Genomic DNA, 23,111 nt, shown 5'->3' on the forward strand with positions numbered 1-23,111 from the left:
GTTATGCAGTAAAACAAATTATTAGCCAGAAACACTCAATGTTATACTTGCTTCCAATTAAGTGGTTTGACTTTTGGGACTGGCATTTATAGTGCGTTTAGATTCCAAACTGATACTCCAAAAGGGATGGGGGGTCTTCACCATCTTTTAAACTGCACATTAATGTTTAATGATCAGGGAACCTCAACTAACTCAGATATGTTCTGAGGAAAAACGAATCCAAAATGCCCGACAAAGATCAAGTTCTCAGTTTGTTTGTTTGTTTGAAACAAATAAACAAGACGTGTTTCGTGTTAATGTTTACCGTTTGCCATGCACTCATCAAGATGACAATGTCTGCCTTAGTTATTTCCATCTCACTCACACGGTCCAGTGTTTCTCGCACCCTGAAAGCTTTTTGCTTCATGCCACTTTGGCACTATTTAAAATAATTCCTCTGAATAACAGTGTTCCACTGTCACAATAGATACATTTAAAAGATGGCAAATCTAAATTTATATTTCAGTCACTTTAAACTCTTGAAACGTTAATTAAGAACTTCACAAAATGGAGTGAAATTATCATTTTCATACACGTTTGATTTTGCATTAGCAGCTATAATTCATTTTCAACACTATTGAATCATTTTCTCAATAATATTTCAGATCACATTAATACAAGCAAATATTTTAAATGATGTTGATTGGATTTGACCCCTTTGTATTTGTATTTCTATGTATTTGTTTAATCAGTTGGGGGGTTTTCTGCAAATTGAAGAGTTTAGCAGCTCTTCATTTAAAAGACATGTGTATTGTTGTAATTCTTGCCATACAATAGGAGTAACCATGTGCAATGTGAAAGTTGATTTCAGTGCTTAGTAAATGACAGGCGTTGGTCGCCGCATCTTCCATTGCTGGAAACCGCTCTCTCTGTCTTAGTGTGATGGTTGCCGCTGTCCGTGGTGCTGATCTTTTGTGCAGCCTCTTTTCCTGATTTCTTTTTTACAACCACAGATTCCATAAAACAGATAAAAACTGCAAAGTCACATCATTTCATGTTTCAGTCAAGAAAACTTTAGACTTTTCCCTCATTTACACTCTATAATACATCTATACAATCAGTGAGTCAATTTATCATATTTTTAGATGTCATGTGTGTTTCATCTTCACAATATTTACGCATTGAAATTAAATAATTAAACTCACATGTTGTATAGTTTGACTCAAAGGAGAGACCGCATAGGAGCTTAACAAGCAGTCAGATTCTGACAGGGTCCCCATGTTCTGCCGGTAGATGAATCTAATGAAGTGTGTTTGGATGTGTGCAGCAGCATGTGCTTAAAAAGGGTTCTGTGTCCAGACAAAGTGGAGTTGAAAAATAAGCTCAGACAATTATTGATTCATTCCTTCTCATGGTCTTTTCATGGCCCCCACCCCCATCCATAGATTCATCCATCCACAGATTCATCCAATTAAAGGATTCTCATTGCTGTAATCGATGGAGACACAAAGAGGCACACTCTTACATATGAACACTCACACATCTACTGCATGGCTCTCTGAAGCCCCTAAGTAACGTCTGGTTACTATGGAGATGGGGGAATATAGTGCACGGAGTGAAATGTGAATGTAAGTGACAAGCGCAGAGCTACAGTTAATTTGCATATTACTGGTTATCACACACAAAACTCTAAGGCAAGAGAACACAGTAAATAATTTCAAACACACTTTGACACTGACAAGTTCAGGTTAATTATGGATACACTTGCTCCAAAGTATCATCACGAGATAGTAACTTCATTGCTTTAATCATCAGCTTGGATGCATTTCTATAATGTACTGAGACCTACGACATAACCCAAGAGTCCATATTTCCCCCTGCGCTTCTTTTGACCTGTTGCTGCGTCTCCCTTTGTGTTCTAATACTGAAATTTAACTGCATGTTAGCCTCCTCTCTAAGCCAGCATTTGTTACATCATGCTTTATTTTTTAAGCTTGGTGATGAACAATTAATCCTCATCTGAAGTGAACCAAGCTCTTTCCAACCACCTACTCTTAATATATAATAGCATGTTTCTCAAGCAGAATAAAAGGCTGTGAGAGATAATTGTAATAATTCTTATCATAGCATAGTTTATAATTAATTATTAGGTGTAATTCCACAGACGTACATTGAAATGATTTTGCCACCTTGGCAGTATCTGCATTTTCCAAATTAATGAATTGCTTTTGTCCTAAAATGGTATCAAGCAATAGAAACCATAATACATGTGACAAAGACAGCTGAAGTACCAGGCTGCCAGGTTATCAGTAGACAAAGATGGGAAATCAATTCATCAGCCAGCTAACTACACAAACAGACGGGAAAACAGACAGAGCAGCAGGCAGACTGGTAGGGAAATGAGTCAGACAGTCTGTTCAGTACCAGGCACACAGGAAGACAGGATAGTATTCATTGACTCTTTCAAAAATGTGGACAATCTGGAGGCCTGTAGGAGTTTAATCAGTCAGGGATAAAGGGACCAGAAATGACAAGCAAAGCCACTGAAAGCCAGTTAGTGTCGGATTATTTGTGTCATTTTGTATTGAACACACTTACTCGAATGTACCAACAGAGAACAAACCATTAAATATCTGACTTAAACTTCATCCTACCTTCTTGTACAGCATGGAAAGGGTTGTTCCCATCAACAAATTCCACGGAGATGGTGATCTTCTCTGTCTCCAGGATCTCATTGTTCAAATTCAGATCGGCCACAGCTAGGCGAAACACCTCATCATCTTTTCGTGCCGACTCATCAAATATGGCACCTGTTAACAAGGAAAGAAAATGGAAAGGAAAAGAGGAAACTAGTACTCAGTGTTGAAACAGAAAGACAGAAATGCGTTAATTTAGAAAGCTTCATTTAAAAAGCACACAGACATGATTTCTGAGGCTCAGCTTTGTCCCCGGGTTCAACTACATGGCAATTTCGATTTAATCATGTATGACAAGCTGAGTTCCTCAATGAAGTTAAGAAAGAAGGTCCAGTTTTATCATTAACACGAGAAATCCTAAAAATCTGTATTCAACTGGGGCCAGTTTCAAGACCCCCATGGATGCAATACAATAATTGGCATTCATTGTATATCATTCAATTCTTAATTCAACAGTTGACCACTTGACTTATGACCACATGAATATATGTGGATATGACAGCATCAGCAGAAACATCCTGTAAAAAAGCTGGCAACACCCTGAGACAGATGCTGGTCCACCCGGAAGACAAAACACCCAGACACAAACAGAGCAACGTGGTGTCTGCTGTCCAGTGCAGTGAAGAATGCACTGGACATTGAGGAGACCACACAACTGCTCCACGAGCACATGTCTCAACACAGGAGAGACAACTCCTCAGAACAAGACTCAGCAGTTCACCTGCACCTGAAAGAAACAGGACACTCCTTTGAGGACAGTAATGTCCAGGTTTTATCCAGGGAAGACAGATGGTTTGCGAGAGGAGTCAAAGAAGCCAATTTGTCAAACTGGAGAAACCATCCCTGAACAGAGGGGAAGGATTAAGACGCCATATATCAGCAACATACAATGCAGTACTGACCTCTGTCCCCAAAATCCACAGCATCCAGCCACACCTGGGTGCAATTCAACGAAACAGCTCACCTGAGGGTGGGAGACAACGACTCCCTTATGAATGGCAACAAGACTTATTGTCTTGGTTTTTAGGTCCTTTGTTTGTTTTCTGCTCCAACAGGAGTATACGTATCTGGACTCTCGATGCATCTTTAGAACTGAAGGAGCCTCTTGGATGAGATGTCTTCAACCAAACTCAAAGAAGTCCAGTTGATTTCTTTCTTTTTTTTGCTCCTTCTGATTTTTCCACTGATTGATTCTTGGTAGTTTTAAAATCATGCAGTATAGATGAGGTAAGACAAACAGGCCCAGAGAAAGCAATAAAGAGTGAAACACAAAGACTCATTAACTATTCCATTAGTGATTCATTATTAATGTGGTTCCAAGCTGCTTGAGACGGTACTGCTGGGGAGGGATCCGGATACATTTTAAACTAGCTCTGCAACACAAAAGGACAATGCTAGGTTGTGTCTAGAGGTCAAATTAATGGACAGAGGAGAAAAGAGGATAAAGATATAAAGTATCTGGCTTTAAACTATGATTTTGGACCAGAACCTGACAAAGGTTAGAAACAATTGTTGGATCTTTAATTTATAATAATTTTATATTTGCCAAAGTATCCAAAGAATGGGAAGATAATTAAACTTAAGAAATTAATGAACAAACAAACAAGCAGGAAATTACCAGGATGTAGCTTATTAAAAAGATGGAAAAAATTAAATTAATGTGCTCGCTGAAATGTTCAATAACCAAAATGATAACATTTGAGTTTCACTACAGAAACTATCATTTGATATTCTGTTCCCAGAATGAGGTAATCTTTAATTTGTAACCATGGAAACAAAACATAAATAGCAATAGGGACCACATCAATCAATGTCTGTTTTGAGTACTTGTGAGGTGCTCTGTAAATGAGACTAACATTCAAACTGAAATGGAATAATAATAATGGAATAAATAAATAGAAAAAGCCCAATGAGTCAGTAACCTCACCGTGTTATCAGTGATACTGTGTGTTTTATACACAGTTCTGTTCACAACTCAACTTGTATGTATTTTTTATTTTTTATATCTCTGAAATATCTTGCTCTTAGTGTGTTGTCAGGGTCAACTGGCCTGAACATTGAGGAGAAGATATTCAGACACACCAACCATCTTCCCTTTTGTCACCATCAGCTTCTTCCCCTCATTATTTCCCTTCATTGAAAGGCATCTTAACCCCTTACATTTTTCTCTGTCTTTATGTTTTATGTGCCTGGAGTGTTATTCATCACGGACGAGAAAGATGTCAGCTGGAAGGACTTCAAATAAGGCGTTATAGCAACTATTGACTTTGTCCAAGTAAAACTTCAATACCCCACGGTAAGGTTAGCTGAACTTTACTTGAATTTTTATTTTTAAATAGCTTACTTCTTATTGCAGTGAAAAATTCTAGCTGTATGAAAACAGTTCTAATAAATGTTAAACTTTTGATCACTTTTTACTTTTGATATCAGCCTAAAGGTTTAGATGGTCTCAGTAAAGATACTGTATTATGTCAGAAGGAAGAAAAACAGAAAAAGATTTTTTATTTATTTTTTCAACTAAATTGTGATCGAGATAAACTTTAAACTTTGAATCCTTTTCTGTCTAAAGTTACATAAACCTTTGGGTCATTCATTCAACCTGTATTTAGTAGTTACTATGGACTATGTGACAAGACTGCATACAGCGCATACAGGAATGCATGTCAGAGGGAAAAGTGGTGTGTATTGAAAGGAGGATGGGTGAGTGCTGCTGTTCTCTGCCTGTTATTTTAGGACAGCATCACTTTGAGCTGATGCACAAAAATAGACAAACATGGAATTGTGCACACACAACACACATAATCCTGGCTCTCGCTCCAATCTAATAATGTGATTGTGAGCACAAAGGCAAACGTCATCACACAAGTCAACCAGGAAATAAAAGCACTGAATCTTGCTTTGCACAGACATCCCAAGGGCGGATACACACACACACACACACACACACACACACAAACATTCACATACACACAGTGGGTAGCGGCACTACAGTAATTCACCAACCTATTTCCAAACTATTCCATAACAGCATCATCAACAACAGTGGTCAGTTTGTTAAGGTACAGCATCCAGGAATATAATAGACTGATCAAATGGTCAAATGCTTGGTATTAATTTTCTGGATTGTTTATGGTAATTATAAAACAGTAAATAAGTAGTTTGCCCTTTTAAGCCATATAATACTGGAACAAACAAGGGATGCTGTGGTGGTCATGAAAAATTAAGTATTTTCCTGCCTCTCCATAGAGCGGATTCACTCTTATCGTACAAACATGCACCTTTTAAAATTTTAGTTGATAAAGAAACAGACAAGGATGACGAGTATGGATGAACACAGGGACATGTAGTACACACACGCTCACACACACACACGCCCACAGGTGAAGTATCACTGATTTATGACAAGGCTGGACCAAATTGTTGCTGTCTCAGTGTGATGATGAAAGCAAGGTTGGCATGGCACTGAGAAATGATGGTGATGAACGAGGGAGGTTATCGTCCTGTGGTGTCAAAAGTCGACACACACATAGACAAAGTGTGTTATTTACAGCAGAGATGCAAGAACAAGAAGAAGTTGTGTTTTTATGTATTTTGTCACCAACAATTATTTGTATTTAAAGGGTATCTAATGTTTCATTAGTCGTGTCGGTACACCCTTATAGATGTGTATATTTTTCAAAATAATATGTTGGATAATAGATGTTAGAAAGCATAAACTTTCCATTCGGAAATTATGGGGAACCATTTCTAAGAGGTCAAAACTGTCTTTGGATCTTTGCCGTCCCATAATGAATGGAACAAAGCCTCTGGTTTCTGCAGGTAAAATGGCTCTCCTCCTACAGGTTCTGAGCCCTCCTCCCGCTCTCTATACATTAATTTGCTCCATCCTTAAGAAAGTAAGCAGCCAGGGAGAATTCATGGTCCTCGTCTAGTTGCAGTCCAGTCTTCTACAGTCACACAGAGCCTCGTCAAGGTTGCTGCTGGATGTTGCATGTTGATTTCTCTCTGCATTTCATTTTCTGCTTCCCTTATGTTACAGAAAGGAATTTGCCTGTTTCCTTTCTTTGTCAGGACCTACTGTAACATTATGTTAAACTGTACAAAGTTGGATTGTGTCTCCATTCATTCATCAGAAGCTGAACACAATTTGCATATGTCCAATTCATCTAACACATGTACATACAGTCCCCGAGTGCACATTTGCCCTTTGCTTCAAAGTAAAGGGCAGACACTGTTCTTCTAGTTGCGTTTCTCATCATGTCAGCTCTCGGCCAGTTTTGGTCACGTCCAGCCATTTGCAAACCACAGCTGACTCAGCTCCTGTCCAGCCAGGCTTGCCTGGAATCTTTAAAGTGTGGAGCTGGTGGCAGTGAGCCAGATGAGAAAATACAGCAAATCCTGAGGCAAGGTATAGATAAATGATGATTAGGGTGATGGTAGCCTGCTTTCTAAATAGCCCAAGATGTGCAAGATGTATAAATCTACATACCCTTGCAAGCAGAAGAAAATGATTGCCGCATTTTGTCTCGTCTTAAATTTCCTTCATATCAACACTTGGATTAAATAAAAAGGAAATGTGCTTTGCAGCTCTGGTTGTTCAAACAGTCCATATGTCTTTGTCACTTTATTCCTAACTCATTCTTATTCCACCTACATCTGACCATGGCGCTTGTTTTTCACCTTTTTCCTGACTGATTTGTTTCTGTCTGCCCCCCCTCCCTCCCTCCCTCCCTCCCTTGAATATAACCACTTCTCCATGTTCTCTTCTCGATTTGATCCACCAATGCTTCAAATCTCTCCCCTTGTGCCTTAAAATCTATCCCCCTTGTTTCTGCATAATTATCCTCACGTTACTAATGTCTAATTCGGTGCATGCTTCCTTTGATGCTTTTATTGCTCTAATGCAATGTCCTAAGTTTCACACATAGACCATGTATTGGAGAATATGCTGTTCTCTTCCATAAGATATTCTACTATCCCAAATACTGTACAGTGGTACTTCTACTTACGAATGTCCCTACATCCGAAAGTTTCAGGTTACGAAGTATCTGAATGGGAAAATATTACCTCTCGTTACGATTTTCACTTCAGGATACGAAGTCAAAAATAGCTGCTCGTAGCTGCTCTGCCATTGGCTATCGCCTAAAATCTGCCTGGCAACCCGTTGCGTATGCGTGTATCCCAGCATGCTATTCGTGTCCCCCTTGTAATGTATTTGGTCCATGCCTGATGCCGTAGTTACGTGATGACGTAGGCACGTTAGTTTGTGGTGTGCGCTAAATGTAGCATGTAGCTCTGTGACCGGCTACGCCTGATTAAAGAAAGGTTTTGTTCCTGAATCCGTCTCCTCCTTCCGACCATCCGTAGAGGTTAAAGACTTAACACCCCTCGTGTCACCCGGAAAAAGTGTTGACAAGTCAGGCTATTGCTCATTATGATGACGTCTGCCTCGCACATTTCCGACGGATTGTCAAAAGCCAGCAAAAGCAGACGTCATTGGATCAGTTTTTCAAGAAACGCGAGGCAGAAAACACCGCAAAGGACCAGTAAACAAAGAGGACAAAAAATAACAGCTAAAAGGTAAATTAATATTTTTATTATTTCCTTTATTCTTTGGTTTTTTTACATGATGTGCCTCTCGTTTTATGTTTATTGTGCGGTAATCTAATTTTAACATGTATTTGTTTTATGTTCTGATGCGCTTTTATGATTTATTAAAAAAATATCATACTTTTGCGGGGCTTGGAACGGATTAGTGCATTTACATTCAAAATGCGTCTCTACTTAAGAAGTTTTCACGTTACGAAGCTACTCCCAGAACGGATTAAATTCGTAAGCTGAGGTACTTTTACTTGCGTAATGCATTAACTTCATCATTGTATTTTTGCCTGAAATCATATACAGCCACACCACAAGAACTAGAAATGGCAGCTGCACTCTTTGACCCTTCTCAGTGCACTCGCTTCCAGAATGGTTTAATGTGCTCCATTTTTAACTTCCATTTATGAAGTGTGCTGTTGTTGTCCAAGAAAGCTTTGGTCTCTTTTCTTAACATTTTTATAAAAGGTAAGAATTTGGGACTCGTTTTTCTTTTTCCAAGTACCTGGAGTCTCTAAGCGTGGTCACATATGGTCTAGCGGTTAGGATTCCTGGTTCTCACCCAGGCGGCCTGGGTTCAACTCCCGGTATGGGAACCGCTGTCTGTTTGACTTATGTACAAAGGACTTTCAACGGAAACAAGACCGCAAGGGCTTTTTTGAAATGCTCCTCTTAGACAGGATGTTTGTCTTTATTTGTACTGTAATACATGCTACTGTGTGACTGTACTTGTACTCTAACATTCTATCTAATAAATATATTCATCATCATCAGCTCACTCTCCTGATTAATGCTGAGCATTTGGGAGGACTTTGCCTGAAGCACAAACAAGCTCCATATTTGTACACATCATAAATTACATTATATTTCAGGTAAGAATGAATTTGTGGGGTCCCCATCTGATGTCTCACTCCTGTTGAGAGTGGACATGTTTTTACACCATGTGACTTTCATATTCTTTCCCTGGTCCTGTTTAACCATTTACAGTCAAATCATATCATCTTCTTTTCTAAACTCCTGTCCACCCTCACTTTCCACCTTGTTCCTTCACCTCTTGACGAAGCTACTGCAACGTCAAAACTTGCCTATTTCTAATCTACCATTGTTCTCAAAAATGCACAGACAAAAGCACTGCTGCCGCTGCGGTCAGCTCTCATCTTACAGATAATCATCCTTTTGAGCAATGCAGTCAGGCTCTTTCTGACCTGCCACACAGAAAGAGCCTTGATCAAGACCACCAATGACCTTTTGATGGTAGCCGACTCTGGACTGTTAACCTTATTTGTGCTCCTTGACCTGAGCCTTACCCTTGTATATCTTATTTACATCTTTCCCTTTCATTTAAATTGTTTTGAATTGATTCTGTTCCTTCAACCACCCATGTACAGTAAAGAAGAGATAAAACTACTTAAGTTGTATTCATTTTCCTCCTGTCACTCTTTTCCCTTTCTCCCTACACTTTATATCCATCTATCGCTCTCTCACTCTGAAATACTTTCTCTCACACACTCACGAGTCCTTTAGCACACTCTTTAACCCTCTGCAGCTCTCACTCTTGCCATATCCCCTTCATGGGTTCTCAATGCATAAACACCCCTGAAATAACTTCTGTTCAAAACCTGCATCCACCTCACTCATATTCTTTACTAACACACACACACACACACACACCATGTTCATTACCAGTGAGCAGTGAGTCAGTTAAAAAGTCATAAAGTGTATAATAAAGCTCTCCATCTGCAAACCTATTAGCAATGGGCAATCCTAGGGGTCACACAAGCAAGCTCCAACTCACTGACGCGTTCACACAAGCACTCATGAACACAAAATATTCCCACCCTAAAAAAAACTATGACACTCTGTGAGACTGTATTTTAATGTGGGGTCAGGTGGTAATAATGGGCTATTAATTAATGCTCATGTTGCATTAATATGTTCATTAGAGACAAGACATCAATCTCAATAAGGACATGGATGATGGATTGCAAAGAGGTGATGTGTGCTGGGAGTCCGCAGAGTGAGAATGTAATTAATAATTTATCATAATCAGAAATTATTTCAGGTTTGACCTGTGAAAATTCAGAAGTGATTAAGATGATAGGGCAAAGAAATGTGGCGCACTCTACTTGCTTCATGTCTTTCTTTTGGGATTGTAGTATTCAAACAAATGTCTTGTAAAACAAGCTACTTAATGTGAAACGTCCCGTGTTTAAATGTGTATACAGTTCTGTATCAGGTAAATAGGGAGGTAATAGTGTCGTTGTAAAGCTCCGACACATACAAGTCAATCCACAGTTTGATGCAGATATCTAGTACAAACTGTATTTTTAATTACTTGGATTTTCGCCTTAAGGCACTAAAATGTATATAATTGTGCCAATCAAACACGGACACAAAATAATTAGCATCCCTGACATGACATGAGACTGAATACACAATCTTTCTTCAACACATATGGTGAGAGAGTGTTGATATTTTATTTTTGCTACAGCAAGTGAAGGACGAATGAAAGAATGTGTGTGTGTGTGTGTGTGTGTGTGTGTGTGTGTGTGTGTTTGTGTGATTCAAGCTATCTCTTGGTGATGATCATTCACTTATACTGGCTGCTTGTCAGGTACATGCATTTTTTTTCTAGGTTAACATGTATGAATGCAGACACAGTTGTGGGCAGAGGCTCTCACACCAGCCAGGGCAAGATTCTGCCATACTGCCTGCCAAAGAAGTACATTTAAAAGTCAGCATGTCAGCACAACCCCTCAGCACACACTCACATGCACCCCCCACACACACGCAGTTCCAAGTGGCTGTTGTTTTATTCAACGAGGCAGGGTGGCCCTCAGGAACCAACACCCACACAGCGGTGTGAATGATGCATAGGCGGTGAGTTCATGTCCATGTGTTTACCATATATTCACAGTGCGTTTGAGTGAGTCACTCGACCCAATATCAAGAACACTCCCCTGCTTATGAAACGGTGGGTGGATGGCATTCAAAATATTTGCATGGCCGGCTATTTATTGTTACCTGTGGGTTTCATTTGAGTTCAAATTTAATTGAAGATGTGCTTGATCTTCATTTTCTCACATCGTAGAAAGTGTTTTTGGAATTCTCTCTCCCTGTTTGCCTAATGGCCAGTGGCAAGGGGGTGGTTCCACAGGCAGCTATCAGAAATTAAAATAAGGTTAATGTGCTAGTGTGAAATACTGGTTATAACTCAGGAATAATTGTATGATCACAATGCCTATAAATGTTTGATTTAATCTAATATGATGTTGAAATCAATGGAAATTCAGCATATGTGTGTCTGGAGTCAGGGTTATTGCCCAGAAAAAATATGATTTTGATGGTATTTGGATAGTGCAATATAGCGATCGTGTGATATTTTGTGAAAACTTCAACCTACATTTCTTCATATTTATCAAGTTGCTAATACATTAATGTTATTCCATTATATTATGGATGGATACTTTTGCATAAAAGCCAATAATACCTTTCTAAATATCAGTTTAATATTACAGTACACATATATATATATACCCATTATAAACAACAAGTTATTACCTGGTTGTTGCTTTGAGATATATATTTGACATTTATATATATATTATATTTTCAAATTCATACATTTTTATGGTCAGGTTTTATTAGTGTGATGTAATTCAAAGAGCTACCATTAAATTAATTCAATGTGCACCATCTGATGTGAGGTTATAATACAGTCATTAAAATTGGAAACAACCACATCATTGTGGAAAATACAATTGACCTTGATGCACTGGCTGCAGTCAGAACTGCTTCCCTGGCCCATCAGAAAGGCATTTCATCAGTACAAAGGCAGAATGCCCTCAGGGGAACTGACATCACAGTCTTGCTCATTGTTGTCTGTGCACATACGATATACAAGATGATAACACAAGCTCTAATACCTAGGGCAATAAGGAGGCAGCAGTGAGACTAATCCATTGTTCAGGAATAATCCTGAAACAAGCTAAGAGCATTGAAAGCCATCTTAAATTGAATACACACCGAGGTGACTGCAGATGGTGTCCAGCCTGCATCCCATTGCATTTAGCACGGGCAAGCTCAGATAGCTGAAATAAATGTTCTGATTTGTTGCATGAATGTGCACCTAACTATGTAACGCTGATTGTAGGTGGTGCTAATGATTTCATGCTTAAGCTTGACTCACCCTTGTAAAATCTAATTGAGCGCATCATTTAGCGATTTCCTACACTTAAACAGTAAAATAAATTCTTATTTCATTGTTGGAACTCCTGTTCCCATTACCCCGTAGGGCTTTTGGGACAGGGTCAGTGTCAGCAACCTGTGTTGTAAGAGCGGAGGAATCGAAACATGAAACAAGGCACTCTCATCTTACAGCCTTGTAACACTTACTCACCCACATTAAAAACACACTTGAGTGAGTGTGGAAAATTTAGGACTGATGGAGGTGGGAGGGGTTGCTGAAAGATGGAGAGAAGGATGCTACAGAGGAGTAATACAGTCTAATCCTAAAATTCTCCATTTCATAATTTAGGGGATAATCATGTGATACACTTTTTTCTTTTTTGAAACTCAGCCCCATGAATAAAAATAACCAGTGAAAGCAATACAGATAGAAAAAACAAGGGCGCTGTTTCTGCTACAATCTGCAGACGCAATTATGAGACGCATATTCATTTTGAGATTAGTGTATTTCCAAAGCAATCAGCTATGCACCACATGCAAATTACTCCAGGGTTGCATCTGCTTCACCAATCTCTTTCGAGTCCAAACCTTCCATAAAATTAAGATGGCGTCCATTTGTGTAGGAGCGGCTTTGAAAAATTCTGTCCCGTATCAACCAGAGGAAGTTCATTTCATTTCTAACCGCTTATTCCGCAGAGGAAGTTCAAATACGGCAAATGAACTTATCTGGAAAAGAGAAGCTTGGCAAAGATGGTAAAGGAGTGAGACATGAACCGGACCCCTTTAGACCCAGAATGCACTGTACGGAAGCAGGAAGAGAGCTACTGCTCCGTAACCCGCAGGTCCACTCTTGAATTCTAAATAGATTTTTTGTTTTATTAAAACCATGTGGGCAAGCCAGACATATTCCCCGCTACCAACTGCGCCCTTTTCATAGTGTCAAATAGAGATCGCAAAATAGAAGTTTATTCGTGTTCTAGTTTAAGCACTTGTCAGTCACAGCAAGTCTAGCACTTAGTATAATCCATTTAACCCCTTCCCATAGAAAATAAAATGACAGTAAAACACTTCCTGCTCTCTAATCACACAGAGGCTGCTTTCTTCTAGCTTTCCACTATAATTACATTACTTTGCTGATATCCTCATTTTTTCTGCCAAAAGCTGTAAAAAGTAAATCCTAGATACTTACCGGTATAAATCATTAGGACGTCACGATAAAAAAACAGAAGGCAAGCCATTATTATTATCTACTGTAGAAGCAACTCTACAAGTTGCTAAGAAAGGGCACACGTTTTTTCATGGGATTACATCAAATGTCGAGCATCACATCACAGACTTGGCTGACGCTCTGCCCCGGATACGTTATAAACCCATTGGATCAGCTGCAGAGACTCCCAAACAAACTTCCTTAATGATGCCTCTTACGGGCACAGGGCCCGTTTTATACCGCAAGCATCAACTCCAGCCAAGACTTGGGCTGAAGTCATCCGAGGCAAAAGTACATGAAGCAAGAAATCAAATGAGACAGTGTAAGTGGTCACTCCATAACTGGAAATCACATTGCAAAGCAGATACGCCACGCAGATTCTTAACAGAAGGTGGGATATTAGTAAATGTGTTCATCCATTATCATTTTAAACTAACCAAAATACAGAAAGCAGGCTCATGCAGACTGCCAGGCTGACATCACACAAGGAATGATGGACTGATGAAAATAGGGCTCTCAAATATGTAACCAACCTGACTCCCACACAACACAACTGATGGTCCCAACCCCATTAAGAAGGAAAGAAAAACCCTTTCAGGTGACTGTCTCATGGAACTCATCGAAGGAAGGCCAAGGATCTGCAAAGCTGTCACCAAATCAGAGGGTGGCTCCTCTGAAGAAGCTAAAATATCAAACATATTTAGACTTCAGTCACATGTTTGGTTTGCTACATGATTCTATACATCTTGCTTCATAGTTTTGAAGTCTTCAGTATACATCTACAATGTAAAGAGTTTAAAAAAAGCTAAAGAAAACCATTGAGTGAGAAGGTACGTTCAAACTTTTGACTGGCAGTGTATCGGCAAGGCGAGAAGGGCAGGTGAGTGCGAGGAGGAGATCTAATGAGGATGTGTGAAAAGAGTAACCACAGAGTGAGAGCAGGAGCAACACCGGACATTTGCCCAGGAGAGATTCGTTTTTCTCTAGACCTCCCGATGGATGACAAACTGAACCTTGTGATCTAAGAACCACATGATAGAAGTAAGGAACTCAGCAAAGCTGATTTCTTCTCTCTCCTTTTACACAATCAAGGGATCGGGGTGAAGCTCAAAGGTAGAGCAGAATGGAAAAATGGCTATACCAGTGAGGGGGAAATAAGGATGAGCCGCTGATGTAAAAAAAAAAAAAAAAAGAAGAAGAAAGGAAGCATTGTCAACTTGAAGGGAGAGCCAGAATGGGATTAGATATTGTGAGATAAAAATTAAAACTAAAATGATGGGAGAAGGAAATTCCTGGAGAGTACAGGTTCATTCAAATCCGTCGTAAGAGCATTGGCACAGGGGCCTCCAGGAGTGTGGGTGATAGTGAGAGTATAATTGTCTGACCTAAGGATGTTTCCTGGAAAGCTCCCAGTTCCAGGCATGGAAACAACATCTCCTGCGAAAATTTCTCGAACAACTTAGCATGAGTATTTGCTGAGTATTTCCAGGCACCAAAGTCAGTATAGTTTCAGTAACAATAGAGTTTATTGGCCAATCTGATTTCCAGATTGTCCAATAAACTCTAGGGCGGCGTCTGTCGCGTTTCTCCAACAACTGCATCACTTTCAGCTTTTTGCCGTGAGGCTTAAGCAGACCATTGGGAGTATTGGGAGTTTGACGATGGTCTGTGCGTGCGTTGGTGTCTGTGGAGGTGAAAAGGAGATGCTGATTTCAGTCAGTCAAATAATTTAAGATGTACACACTGTTCAAACCACACACACATACAGTTCTTATATTATTAGTGGTGAGGACATTTGCTTCTAACGTACAGGCTGGCTTACTCTCAAACCATGACTTGTGTTTTGTGCTGGTTTCACACCTTCAACTCTGAGCAAAATTAGGTGACAAGCTTGTGTTAAGCGCCTCTAGAACAGGCTCAATGCACATTAATTCTAAGCCACCTCCACATTCCTTTCTGCTCTGTTGTAATGGCAAAGGTGCTCATGTGGAATGGTGCTGCCAGTTCAGTAATGATCTGAGTGGCCCTGTGTGTGTGTGTGTGTGTGTGTGTGTGGTTCCGAGTGCTGTATCTGTGAGTGCAGTATGTAAGAGCAGGTACTTCAGTGTAAATTTGCATATTTATGTCATCAGGAGAGGAAGCAGCTGCAGGGGTGTGTGTGTGTGTGTATGTGTGTGTGTGTGAGTGTGTGTGAGTGTCAAACTCTTCATATATACCAAGTCGTTTCTTCGTGGATCTCCTCATCATGTAAATGTGTGTGTTAGTGGGTCAGTGTTTCCGTAAGCGTGAGTGCACGCATTCATGTGTGTTCAAAGAAGGCAGTGTTCTCATTACACAGAGAACTCAACGGGGCTGCAGGCAGTCATGCCTTGTCTGGATAACAAACAGCCAAACATCCTGCCATTCTTTGAAGCGCACGTTCTTCGCCATCTTAAAAAACGTAGAAATGTTCAGGTAATGATCAAATCTCTATGTGATTAACTGAATCTGTGATTGCACCACAGACATCAGGTCAGAAATCGCAGCTGGCCTGTCAAACTTTAATGGTGTTTCGAAGCAAAATGTTGAGCTTGATGGTTTTTATTGGTCTTTTTATTACCTGCATACTAAAATTAAGAATATGTGACTCTCAGATATTTTTGTTGGATTTTGTTTGCAATCTGTTGAAAAATATACCATATTGTCCCCTGGTATGATTTTATTTTTGTATTAATTAACTGAATTTGATACATTGAAACAGAGCAAAATCAGTACAATGTAATGCATGTTACTACCAACACAGTACTCTGTATGTGTGTTTTTTTAATGGCTCTGTGGTATTTGGGTGGCATAATGATTCACTGGAAAACATTGCATCACAATCCTGACCACAACAACATTTTTCTGAACTCATGCAAATGTTTTGGATGTTCGTGGGAAGTCATGTTTTTGTGCTACCACAAATTTGTAATATTCAATAAGCAACAGCAAAACTAATTAAAAAACAACACATATAACATTGGAGCACCGACAGGGAATATTCTTCTTGCATTCCTTTTTCCAGCCCCGTCTTTGACAGGTGGTTTTTTCTACCCTCTGCTCTGATCTTAAACCATCTGTGTCACCGAGTCTGACTTTCCGGCAGTTTCCTCAACTCAACCTCATCATGTCTTCCCTTGCAGCTACTTGGCTCACCTCGCTCACTGTCTTTTGCTGTCTAAGGTTTCACACGGATAGGAGACAGAATTATGCGGAGATGTGGGTTGGAAGGAATACTAAACTCTGATTAGGACTTCCTTTTGATTTGCATCACTGCGGCACAGCAGACATGAAAAGATATTCAACCTCGTGTGACACAAGCAGACAGATTCATGTCAGACACACATTCTCCCTCTCCGTTTCTCTCCTTTCGTGCCCAAATTTTGACGTTCTTTCACTCTGATTCCCATTCATTTCACTTTTCCTTTAGCTCATCCACTCTTCCTTCTCTCGCTATTATAATCCCTCTGTTTGCTTGTCATCTCATCTGCCAACATTTATCCATTCAGAATATAATACCTGAATACACCAAGTTTAATTTGTAAAGTGTTTTCTTTCAATGGGATTCCAAATAGATCAAAAGAAATACAGATGTAATGCAATGATGCTGTGAAGATTTGGCCATCACTGATACATTGTGCAGCAAAAACAGCTTATTTCAGCTAAAATGAAAATCTCTTTCAATAAATCTTAGAATGGTGGGCAGCCTGGACGCTCCTACCGTCTAATGCCTTAATTCCACTGGGCACAGTTCTATGTTGTTTCTGTGATTCCGTTTTGTTCCATACTCGGCACAACTCCATACTGCATTATCAGCATTTTAGAAACAAGCCTGCCCAATTTCTTTCGAATTGCTGATTCCGTCTGTACCACAATATGACTAGCTGCTTAGTTTTTACAACTATCAGTCTAGACGGCGTTATATTTATAAATTGAAAGGATGCTATGTGCCATGTCTGTGCCTGATGTCCTGCCAGGTTTGATCTGTTCTTTGCAGCTTGATGCGGCTTCCATCAAGGTGGACCATTTCAATGGAGCAGAGTCGAAAACACACTTCTGAAATGTGATAATGGGCATTTGGTGCAATCATAAAAATTAATGTTATAATATATCCTCGATAAAGGTGAAAAAATAGAGCTTTGACATCTGTAATATACTACTGAGTTCCTTGTTCACTTGTGTTACTTTGTGGCATCTGCAGGTGAGCCAAGAAAATAACAACTTATACCAGAAGGTGCGTGAGAACATAAAACAAATTGTAGATTGAAATATGAGTGAGATTTCTGAAATTTCATTTACAAATAAATCCCATGTTCTGCGCCACAACCTGCAGGTATTACTCCCCTTATTATACTGATCTCTTACTGTATCAGCACTGCATATGCTATTACTGTCTTGTCCCATGTTTGAGAGGCAACACTTAAAAAAAAAAAATAAGAAAATAAAAAAAACAATAAATACTAAGATAAACTACACCAAGAGACTGTGTGCTGAGGGTGAGAGTGAGTTGCACTGATTTTCACTTGGGTATAGATGCTAGGAGAGCTGCAGAAAATGCTGCTGCGGCAAAGAGAAGAAGAGGATGGGGGAAGGTATGATGAGGTAAGAGGTGAACGTAGTGGAGAGAGGGAACGCAGTGGACAAGCTAGAAGAACAGTGCCAACCGTCCAGGGAAGTGTCCAGCGCTACGAGTCAGCTTCCAGCTGCACACTTGATCTCCCTGTCACTATGGCCCAGAGAACTATTTTTAGCACCAGATTGACCCTGAAGCACAATCACATACACCTGTAGGCACACTAACCATTAAGATTCACACAAACACACAAAGCATACAGGCATTCTACAATCGCACAGACATAAAGAAGGACAACGGAAGTGACGTGAAAATGTGTACTGCACAGGTAGAGTGACACTAAGGCAAGAACACAAAGCTATGATGACACAGAGAATAAACTGTCTGTGACTCAGGAGGGGATCGCCCAAATCCAGGAAGTCCTCTGTGGATTGCACAACAGTTGTAGCTTTATACAATCGCCGCTCGTGTAAAGACTGAGCGAGGAAAAGCTGAGTGTCACAATTAGTCAGTGTGCAGAACTACACAGAAAGCAAAGAGGGAAATGAGTCAGGGGGAGGGCAAGAGAAGCTCACTGAGACAGAACAGCTACAAATGTGAAGAAAATGAACTCAAAAGAACTTGCATATTCAACATGGCCAAGATGTTGAGATTATTTTGGACTGAAGCTTTACAAATCATTATCTTAGCATTCAAATGCGTTTTGACTTCATGCCATGTTTCACAGAGGTTTTATAATGTCGCCATCCTAAAGCTGAACTGAACATTTTAATGAAAAATAAAAACACTTTTAGTTTTACTTTATAATCCAACTAACTTTTATCATAAAACACTATTTATCATCAGTGCTGGATCTCTGCCCAAATGTTTAAAATGAATATTATTTAATCAAATACACCTACCGGTAATCCTAAATTTAAATATCAGAAGTCCTTTTTTTTTTACCCAATTTGAGCTCCAGCAGTCTAACAGAATCTAGGCAAGTAACTTCTTACTCACTCATAATAAGCCCAAGTGGTCAAGTATGCCCCAAGTTGTTGTTTTTTATCTGTTAACCAAATCAGAGTTCAAAGAAATTACCAATTTCTTATTTTGCTCATTCAACGGAGAGCTACATGAAAAAATCAGTCAAAACTTGTGTGCTAGAGGCTTGAGGCAAAAAATCCCAGATGATATTTCAGGAACCCCAAAAACCATTTAAAAGTAGAAGGCAGCTCATTTTCTTCCTTACTGCACCTCAGAGAGGGGAGTGAAGAGAGAGAGAGTGAAAAAGAGTGAGAAAGAGAGTGACCCAGTTAGGGAGAATTTAAATAGGGATTCCATTTAGAGGGCCACATTAATTGGAGCAGATGCCTTCTCAATTATTAAGAGGCCTCCAAGGGCGTTAGCACAAGCTAAATTTATCCCACACGGCTTTGAGTGGTCGTGTCCAATCGCATACAGCATCTGCAAACAGAGGAAAGAAACATCATGCACAATGTTTCGTACAGAAGTGTACACACACCATGTGCTCAGACTGCCTCTCTCTCTCTGCCTCTCTCTCTCACACACACACACGCACACAAACACACAAGACTTAACTAGTGCTGGCCCTTTTCTAGTCATTGTTTGTACCGATAGATGAATAAACAAATAGCTGAAAAGCAAAAACAGACCAACAATGTTTTTTAAGAGAATGTGCAAAGCCTTAAAAATGTGCTTGAAAACTATCCATAGAGAAGAGACACATGCTAAAATAATCTCCCAGAGAGTCAATGGCCCATTGGCCTGTCTCCATCACTAGCCATTTGAGCCGTAACGGCCTCCAAGCATCCACCAGCCTGCACTATAATGAACCAGAAGGCCGAGACTGCACCAGTGAGAATAACACAGGTGCACTGATGGAGTACTGGTCAAGACAGGATAGGAGGGAGAGGAAGAGATCGAAGACAGAGGAATGGAGACAGTTGCGTGCCATTTCTCAATTTATTAACAGCCTCTCTCCTCGTTTGTGCCAAGGAAAGACAGAATTCTGACGAGATTCAGGAAACGACACATTCCAGTCTGATATAAAGATGCTGTGGGGATTTCTTCCAAACTGAAGATGAGAAGAGGAGTCAGTTTGTGATTAACTCAGTGTCTCCATTACGCTGGCTGGTGGCCACATGTTGGTGAAAGGAGCTGTAAATAGTATGCATCCATGAGAAGCAATTTAGGTAAACTAGCGGCATCGGTCCAGAGGAAATGCCTCGAGAATCACTAATGAAATTGTTTTGTTTTCCACCCTCTCCTCAGCCAGCAGTTTTTTCACTACCATTGTGCACAAAGGTCTGCATTCTAAACAGCCAATCCATCGAGCTTTTTCACAACAATTACTAAAAACCCGTGTCTGTCGTCCTAACCGACCTGCACACATTAAAACATTTGTAAGTGTGAAACTAAAACTTGCTCGTACATTTATTGGAAACAATAGCATGCTATCGGTTAATGTCAGCTTAATGTGTGTGTCCATTCTGATGTGGAAGCAGGTATTGGTGTGCGGCTGCATCATGAGCAGAGTAAGGCGGTAAGCACTTGGAGCGGTGCATCAGGAGAGGCAAAAAAAAAAAAAAAGGAGAGGCATTGGAGTTGCAGACATTTACTTCATTATCGAACTCACCGCATAAACTATTAGAGCCATGTTGTTCTTACTCAGAAAATGACACTCAGACTCAGAGCAAGACTTGCAATTTAATGCTAATTTTCCACCTATTCACTCCACACTGCTGCTTATTACATCAACTGGCACTCCACCTAGATTTATAGAAGACAATTAATGTGTGTCAGTGAAAGGGAGCTGGGGGGGGGGGGGCAAACGCACTCAAATGAACAAAATACACAGTGAAGGTTCATCTCAGATTACACTGAAAGATTTGAGTTGATACTGAGGCTAATGTCCATCTCTGCAAAAACAACATTTTCTCAGTGATGTCTTGCAGCTGTTTAAGGTTGAGACGGAAGGAAATTATAGCAGATGCCATCAACCAAGATGCTGATGAAAGATGATGAAGATGAAACGCTAACTCTAACCTTCCTCCAACCCAGGAAGAAATGTTCGCAGTGATTAATTTAAAACGCATGCTTCCTGTTGTAAGCCAAGGAAGTTTTTGTAGGATGAGGACACCTTTACTTTAACGCCTACAGTCCATTTTCGTCTAATTCCTCCTCTCATCCATCCGACCTTGACTTATGCCCCCCCTGCCCCACTCTACTCCCCCCTCCTCTTCTTACTCTGCCTTTGCTACATCCCATTTTTGAATGATTGATGACCATGATGCTTTGCTCTTGGGCAGTTTATTAACTTCATAGACCAGGACAGTCAGCAGGCCTCACACGTTATATTCCTCTCTTAATATACTTTCAGTTTTGGCACTGATCCCATTTCCCCCCCCCCCCCCTAGCTCCCTTCAGCTCGCTCTTCCTTCGCTCGTCACCTTCTTCTCTGAAACCCTTCCTCAGTGTCCCTCTCTCTTTCTCCCTCCACTTCCTCTGCTTCTATTCTCTTTGATCTCGATTGATGTTTATCTTCGCTACATATATCTCGCCACATCTGTGCCGGCCCACTTCATGCCCACGTGAGTGACATGGCAGTAAATGTGTTTTATGCTGTGATGACTCACTCTGGAGCAGCAGGCACACCTCATGCCCTGCCACACCATACGAGTTATTGCTATAGGTGTACAACCACACCTCTATGTATGTACACACCCTAACATTTGATTAACTATCAGCCAATTGACAGAGGACTATATAAATAAGTGAAAAAAATAGAACAGCCAACCTTTGCCTCCTTGCAGCCCTGGTCTGTTCTTATTTCTCTTCACCGTTGGCATATTCCCAAATAAAAACAAACAAGAACTAAAAAAATAAATAAATTGTCTTCCATAACTGGAGAAGCATCTATTTATCATGAATGACATTCAAACTACCTTCAACCCTTCTTCTCAAACTTAATCTATTTGTTCAGTCCTCCATTTCTAAACATATGAGACCCACTATATGTATGACATGTGGAGGATCTGATGCAGGCTATTCACAAAGATTTGCTACATCAACGCTAAACCTATTTGTGTGAATTCAATCATTAGTTTTCCCTAAAGAGTTTGAGGCATGTCACCTTCATCTTCTGAGGACTAAAGCTTCGGTAAAGTAGCCTATATAATAAAATAATTTTAATGCATATAAGAGACTGCAGTATTGCAACACAGGCTTGAGTTTTATGTCTACTCCATAGATAGAATTAAGGTTATATAGAAAAGAAAGGCTACCTGCCAGGCTTCGCTTTTTTTTGAGGGAGCAAAAGCACAGAAAGAAAAAGGACAAGTAGTGGCATCAATGACAGAGCAATCCCTAATGAAGACTTCGGGTTTAAATGATGGTCTGTGGTGCAGATGCAATTAGAATATAAACAACCATTTATTTTTGAACATAGTCTGTGTGAAAAATAAGGCTCAAGAGCCAAAATCGTTGCGTTTCGATCTTTATATATTCATAGATGCACTAGTTGAATCAGATTGTCATCTCCCATTCCCTTTAAAAGCCAGATGTGCCTGCACCTGGTGCAATTCCATGTTAATATCCAGATTATTGCCAAGGGATACGTACGTGGTCCTTGGCCAGTGGCCCCTCCGCTCATGCCTTCTCCAAATCATGTGAGCATGCAGGGATACTTGACTGGTGTGGGAAGGAGGGCTGCTTCGCAACACTTTGTGCAATAGACCTAGAGTGCAGGCAAATTGCAGTCCACCGATCATGCAAGCCAAGTCATAATAATAATCATTCTGATTAACAATGGCAAGGATGAGGCTGCGTTAAATAATAGTTCTACTGCCAT

General features: G+C 40.1%; 1 protein-coding gene and 1 non-coding gene across 2 annotated transcripts in view; one reads left to right on the forward strand and one right to left on the reverse strand.

The window, feature by feature from the left end:
• Nucleotides 1-23,111, reverse strand: part of grid2 (glutamate receptor, ionotropic, delta 2) — a 275,340-nt gene that overhangs the window by 220,594 nt on the left and 31,635 nt on the right. Inside the window, exon 2 of the mRNA XM_068738374.1 lies at nt 2,634-2,789. Coding sequence (XP_068594475.1) covers nt 2,634-2,789 — 156 coding nt within the window. The remainder of the gene's footprint in view (nt 1-2,633; nt 2,790-23,111) is intronic.
• Nucleotides 8,798-8,869, forward strand: trnae-cuc (transfer RNA glutamic acid (anticodon CUC)). Its single transcript has one exon. It is a non-coding gene; the product is annotated as a tRNA-Glu (tRNA).

Source organism: Brachionichthys hirsutus, chromosome 4 (genome assembly GCF_040956055.1).
Source record: "Brachionichthys hirsutus isolate HB-005 chromosome 4, CSIRO-AGI_Bhir_v1, whole genome shotgun sequence".
Lineage (NCBI taxonomy): Eukaryota > Metazoa > Chordata > Actinopteri > Lophiiformes > Brachionichthyidae > Brachionichthys > Brachionichthys hirsutus.